Source organism: Aotus nancymaae, unplaced genomic scaffold (assembly GCF_030222135.1).
Source record: "Aotus nancymaae isolate 86718 unplaced genomic scaffold, 86718_ANA_hifiasm-v0.15.2.pri h1tg000064l_1, whole genome shotgun sequence".
NCBI lineage: Eukaryota > Metazoa > Chordata > Mammalia > Primates > Aotidae > Aotus > Aotus nancymaae.
The window spans coordinates 25,850,562-25,857,016 of NW_026988479.1; the positions used below are offsets into that span (position 1 = coordinate 25,850,562).

General features: G+C 40.0%; 1 protein-coding gene across 1 annotated transcript; it reads right to left on the minus strand.

Moving 5' to 3' along the window:
* Nucleotides 1–487: 487 nt before the first annotated feature.
* On the minus strand, nt 488–1,525 carry LOC105715966 (protein N-lysine methyltransferase METTL21A). Its single transcript, XM_012450509.3, has 2 exons — nt 1,238–1,525; nt 488–1,187 (listed from the first exon to the last, which is right to left on the minus strand). Exons 1-2 carry the CDS (start codon nt 1,494–1,496, stop codon nt 1,135–1,137), a joined length of 312 nt encoding a protein of 103 aa, XP_012305932.2. The 5' UTR covers nt 1,497–1,525; the 3' UTR covers nt 488–1,134.
* Between the last annotated feature and the right edge of the window lie 4,930 nt (nt 1,526–6,455).

Below are 6,455 nucleotides of genomic sequence, written 5' to 3' on the forward strand. Positions count from 1 at the left end.
GAGATTTTAAAGTACTTTTAATGACATCCTATGCATTATTAAGAAGGGAAAGCTCAGGAAAGAATTACATTGAAACAACATTTGAGGAAGGAAAAGCAGAAAAGGAAAACTACAGCTTTTGACTTGAAATAGACAACCTATTTGAGTCCAAGATTTCAGGTGCTTTCAAAAAGTAATTGAAATCTTATTTGTACTTAATTCCTTTATTTATATGTAAAAACCTGAAATTAAGGCAAAATGCATGAAATGAGACCCCAAAAACTCATATCCTACTCAACCAACTGAAAAGTTTTTAGGACCTAAACGGGGCAAAACATTTCAACAGCACTAACAGCTCAAGGAATGTATGTTAAACCTTTTATTTTACATCCAGAAAATTAGAAAACTCGGCTAAACATTGTATATATCAGAAGGTTTTAAAAATAATTTGTATGATTTAATCTTACTAAAGAAAGCTTACTCATTTAAAGACATCTTTATACCAGCCTTTCATATCATCAGTGGAAACTGTTTAAGAGTAGTATGGAATACAGAAACAGCATAAACCAAAATCTCACACTTAATCCTTTAATGTTAATTGGATTTCAGAGTAAGTAAAGTATGACTAAAAATCACCGCAGTGGAAGGAGGCACTGCTTTGTTTTAAAACCGCACACGTGCTTTGTTGCCTGAGAACCTTTGGGGTCAGACTTTTTGTGCAGTAAGCCATTTCATTAAATATGGTTAGATTCATAGTTTAAGACCTTAAGTGACACACTCAATGACAATATTCTTATAAATTCCAGCCAATTATAAGTCCTCCTTCTGGTTTCTCTTCTGTGCTTCGTAAATATGTACATCTTTTTCAGGATCATAATGAACCTTTCTCACAGTAAATTGCCTCTCCAGCATTGCTAAGAAATTGTTATCCCGTTCATAGCGAATTCGGCATGCTAAAAGAATCACGGAGTGATTGCTACAGAGATGTTCCAGTGTTTGAAGAAGATCTGTGAATGTTTCTTCTAAATATATGATATCAGCTCCAAGTATCAGGTCAAATTCTCCAGGAGAAAAACTCCCCAGATTCTGTCCCCAAGTCAGCTCCTTAAAAACAGTTTTGGATTGGATATGAGGAGGTAAGTTGGCTTGAACGTTTCATTTAAGAAATTCTAATGCTACTTTTCGATCTGTGATAGTCACATGAGCACCTCTCAATGAGTTCTGCTCACTAAGGAGTGAGTCAATGCATGACACTCACCCAGCAGGGCAGCCACTATGCCCACCAGCCCCGTGCCAGCACCCAGCTCCATGGCAGAGCGGCCCTTGAGCTCCACAGCTCCCATCTCCAGATACGTGGAAAGAACAATGGCCGCATCCCAAACCACCGCTGCGACTCCCAGGGGTCTCCAGTCCTGCCGGATCTGGATCGTGTGGTTTGCAAAGGAAAAGGTTGCAAGAGGCTTGTGGAATTTCTGCAACCCCAATTCCGTGGTCTCCTCATAGGGCACCAGGGCCATTCCGCCTGCACCCCGCCCCCTGCTCACACTTGGCGCTGAATGTGCTCCTGGGCCGGCTCCACTTTTCTATCCTGTGCTCGGCCGCTCTCAGCCTCGGACTTTCTCACTTGCGCGTTGTGCCTGTTTCTTAGTTTTAAAGGTGGCGGGCTAGCGGGTGATGGAGACGACAGCTCCGAAGAATGCGTGGTCGCTCTCCTCCCGCGTCTCCACGGTGGGGTCCGAAGCGGCGTAATACCCCGCTTGGCGGCAATCGAGTGGAAAAGTCAGAAAGCCCTAATCAACTAAGGCGCGGTGGGGGAGTGAGCACGTGGCGCCCGGACCTAAGTTTTTAAAATGGGGTCGGGGACGCAGCGGGCTCGGCTGCAGTCGGGAGCGCGGAGCTCCGGGCGCGCGCTCGGTCCCAGCCCCGGCCCTGAGCGGCGCTGCAGACCCAGTGCCCCAGTTTCCTTCTTCCGGATGCCGAGGCGCACCTGCCCGTGGGGGCCCACGCTGGGCGTGGAAGGTGCTGAGGGCGTGGCACCCTGGCCGCAGGCCCTGGAAGAGCGCGAGGCTGGAGTGGATCCGCTGGAGTGGATCCCCTTGAATGGGACCGCGCAGGGGCCGGCATCCTCCTCCCGGGGCCCTCGCCCCACACCGCCTCGCTCTCAGGTAACTCCTGAAGTAACACTTTTTTTCTCTCTCTTTTAAAATTTCAGCAGGTTTTTGAGGAACAGGTAGTGGTTTGGTTACATGGATGAATTATTTAATGGTGATTTCTGAAAAATTTTTTTTCAATATATTTTAAAACCAGTTTTAGTTTCATGCTATCTAAACTGCTAATTGTTTCATCTTAAAGTTGGTGATCCCCTATAGTTTAATACTTGTCAGAGTAAAGTGTTTGAGTAATCAAAAATAGAGCTAACAGCAATCCATTGGTTTATATGGTTTGTACTGATTAACACCATACCGTTCTGACATGGGCCTTTTCACAAAAATCTTTTTTTTTTTTTTTTTTTTTTTTAATGAGAGAAAGAAAAAAAGAGAACGAAAAAGGGAGAGAGAGAACAGGATTCTTGCTCTATTGCCTGGGCTGGAATGCAATCTAAAAATAGGTATTAAAAACCTCTTTTATGCCGATAATTGTGCTTACCAATGGAGACAGGAAGGAATAAGAGAAGAAAATAACAAACAAACAGCCAACCAGTATTACATGTAAGTCTGTGAAATGCTATGCAAATGCTGAAGAGTGATTTACTTCCAATTATGTGGTCACTTTCAAAATAGGTGTAATATGATACTGAGAAAAATGTATGTTCTGTGGACCTGGGGCGGAGAATTCTATAAATATTCACTAAGTTTACTTATTCCAGGTCTAAGTTCAAGTCATAGATGTCCCTATTAATTTTCTATGTCATTGATCCATCGAATATTAACAATGTGGTGTCAAAATCTCCTGCTATTATTGTGCGGGAGTCCAGGTCTCTTTATAAGTCATTAAGAACTTGTCTTACGTATCTGGGTGCTCCTGTATTGGGTGCATATATATTTATAATCATTAGCTCCTGTTGTTGCATTGGTAAAATCCTTTTACCATTATGTAATGTCCTTCTTTGTTTCTTTTAGTCTTTGTTACTATTAAAGTCTATTTTGTGAGAGACGAAAGTTACAACTCTTGTTTTGTTTTTTTTTTCCTCTCTATTTAATTGGTGAATCTTCCTCCATCCCTTTGTTTTGAGTCTTTGTATGTCGTTGCTTGTGAAATAGATCTGGATACAGTGTACGGATGGGTTTTGACTTTTTATTCAATTTACCTGTCTGTGTCTTTGACTGGGGCACTTAATCCATTAAATTTAGAATTAATATTAATATTTGTGAGTTCGATTTTGTCATTTAATGCTAGCTGGCTATTTTGCCCATTAGTTGATGTAGATTCTTCATTATAGAGATACTCTTTACGTTCTGGTAAGTTTTTGGGATGACTGATACTGGTTGTTCCTTTCTGTTTGTAATGCTTCTTTCAGAAGCTCTTGTAAAGCAGGCCTGGTGGTGATGAAATCTCTGAGTGCTTGCTTGTTTGTGAAAAATTTTCTTTTTCCTTCGCTTATGAAGCTTAGTTTGGCAGGATATGAGATTCTGGGTTGATAATTCTTTTCTTTGAGGATATTGACTATTGGCCCACACTCTCTTCTAGTTTGTAGGGTTTCTGGTGAGAGGTCTGCTGTGAGTATGATAGGCTTGCCTTTATGGGTAACATGACCTTTCTCTCTAGCTGCCCTTAGAATTTTCTCCTTTATTTCAACCCTAGTGAATCTAGCGATTATGTGTCTTGGAGTTGCTCTACTTGAGGAATATCTTTGTGGTGTTCGCTAGATTAGCTGGAGTTGAGTATTGTCCTGCCTTACTAGATTAGGAAAGTTTTCCTGAATAATATCCTGAAGAATATTTTCCAACTTGGATTCATTCTCTTTATGACATTCAGGTATACCTATCAATCGTAAATTAGGCCTTTTCACATAGTCCCATATTTATTGGAGACTTTGCTCATTCCTTTTTACTCTTTCTTCTCTAATCTTGTCTTCTCATTTCATTTCATTAAGTTGGTCTTCGACCTCTGATATCCTTTCTTCTGCTTGCTTGATCAATTCGACTGTTAAAACTTGTGCATACTTTGTGAGGTTCTCGTATTGTGTTCTTCAGTTCCATTAATTCACTTATATTCCTCTCTAAGTTGTCAATTCTCCTTAGCATTTCATCAAACCTTTTTTCAAAGTTCTTAGTTTCTTTACATTGGGCTAAAATAACTTCTTTTAGCTCACTAAAGTTCCTTATTATCCACTTTCTGAAGCCTAAATCTTTTATTGGAATGCACTCGTTTTCCATCAGGCCTTGTTCTCTTGTTGATGAGGACCTGTGATCACCTGTAGAAAGAGAGGCATTCTGATCTTGGGTATTCTCAGCCTTTTTACGCTGGTTTCTTCCCATCATTGTAAGTTCATCCACCTGCCATCTTTGTAATTGCCTACTTTCAAATTAGGTCTCTGAGTGGACATCCAACTTGTTGATTCCCAGCGCCGAAATCTGAACAACTCACGGTGCCGGCTAAAACCGTGGCATTAAGATTTGTTGTGCTTTTCTGCCCAGGAATCTACAGTCTGGCTTCCCTCTTGAGTCCCTTCTTCATTCAGGTAAATGGGCGACTCTGCCTTCCTGGAGCTCCAAACGTTGATTAAAAGGGGACGAAGTCCCGTTTACTCTGCACCAAGAATCGCTGTGCCGGGGCACTGGCAAAACTGTGACGCTGGCTACAATAGTCACCCTGGCGACCCGTGGGGCTCCTCCGCTGGGAATCTTCCAGTCTGTGGGTAACAAAAATTCATCTGAAAGTGTGGCGTCCTCTCGTTCTGTGTGCTTTCTCTGGGAGCTACAATCCCGAGCTGCTAGTGATCAGCCATCTTGGATCTCTCTCTGAAATTTTGTGCACCCATTACCCAAGCAGTGTACACTGTACCCAATGTGTGGTCACCTTCCGCCTGAGTCACCAAGTCCATTTTATCATCTTTATGCCTTTGCATCCTCATAGCTTCACTCCCACTTATATGTGAGAACATATGCATTTCCATTCCTGAGTTACTTCACTTAGAATAATGGTCTCCAACTCCATCCAGGTTGCTGTGAATGCCATTATTTTGTTCCTTTTTATGGCTGAGTAGTATTCCATGGTATATATATGCCACCTGTTGATTATGGGCATTTGGGGTAGTTCTGTGTTTTTATGTTTATGATTGTACTGCTATAAACATGCATGTTCAAGTTTTTTTTTTTTTTTTTTTAAATATAATGACTCCTTTTCTACTGGGGACATATTCAGTAGTAGTATTAATTGGATTAAATGGTATATCTACTTTTAGTTCTTCAAGAAATCTCCATAATGTTTTCCATAGTGGTTGTACTAGTTTACATTCTTACCAGCCTTGTAAAAGTTTTCTGTTTTCACCAAATCCATAACAACATCTATTTTTTTTTAAATTTTTAAAGTATAGCCGTTCTTGCAAGAGTAAGGTGGTATGGCATTGTGGTTTTGATTTGCATTTCTCTGATAATTAATGATGTTGAGCATTTTTAAATGTTTCTTGGCCATTTGTATATCTTCTTTTGAGAATTGTCTATTCATATCCTTAGCCCATGTATTGATAGAATTATTTTTTTTTCTTGCTGATTTCTTTTAGTTCGTTGTAGATTCTGGATATTAGTCCTCTGTTGAATGCATAGTTTGCAAAGATTTTCTTCGATGCTGTGGTTTGTTTGTATACTCTGCTGATTATTTCTTTTGCTGTGCAGAAGCTTTTTAGTTTAAGTCCCATCTATTTATCTTGCTTTTTGTTGCATTTGCTTTTGGGTTCTTGGTCATGAAGTCTTTGCCTAAGTCAATGTTTAGAAAGGTTTTTCTAATATCATCTCCTAGAATTTTTATGGTTTCAGGTCTTAGACTTGTCTTTGATCCATCTTGAGTTGATTTTTGTAAAAGGTGAGAGATGAGTATGTAGTTTCATTCTTCTACATGTCACTTGCCAATTATTCCAGCACCATTTGTTGAATACAGTGTCATTTCCCTATTTTATGTTTTTGTTTGCCGTGTCAAAGATCAGTTTGCTATAAGTATTTGGGTTTATTTCTGGGTTCTCTATTCTGTTTCACTGCTCTATGTGCCTATTTTTATACAAGTGCCATGCTGTTTTAATCACTATAGCCTTATAGTATAGTTAGAAGTCAGGTAATAGGATGCCTCCAAATTTGTTCTTTTTGCTTAGTCTTGCTTTGGCTATGCAGACTCTTTTTTTTTGTTCCATGTAAATTTTAGGATTGTTTTTTCTATTTCTGTGAAAAATTATGATGGTATTTTGATGGAAATTGCATTGAATTTGCAGATTGCTTTCAGCAGTATGGTCATTTTCACAATATTGATTCCACCCATTCATGAGC

Coding starts and splice junctions, on each gene's coding strand:
- LOC105715966 (XM_012450509.3), bottom strand. CDS start 1,496: ATGGCCCTGGTGCCCTATGAGGAGACCACGGAATTGGGGTTGCAGAAA. Junction 1,188..1,237: donor CATAGTGGCTGCCCTGCTGG/GTGAGTGTCATG, acceptor ACTCATTGAGAG/GTGCTCATGTGACTATCACA.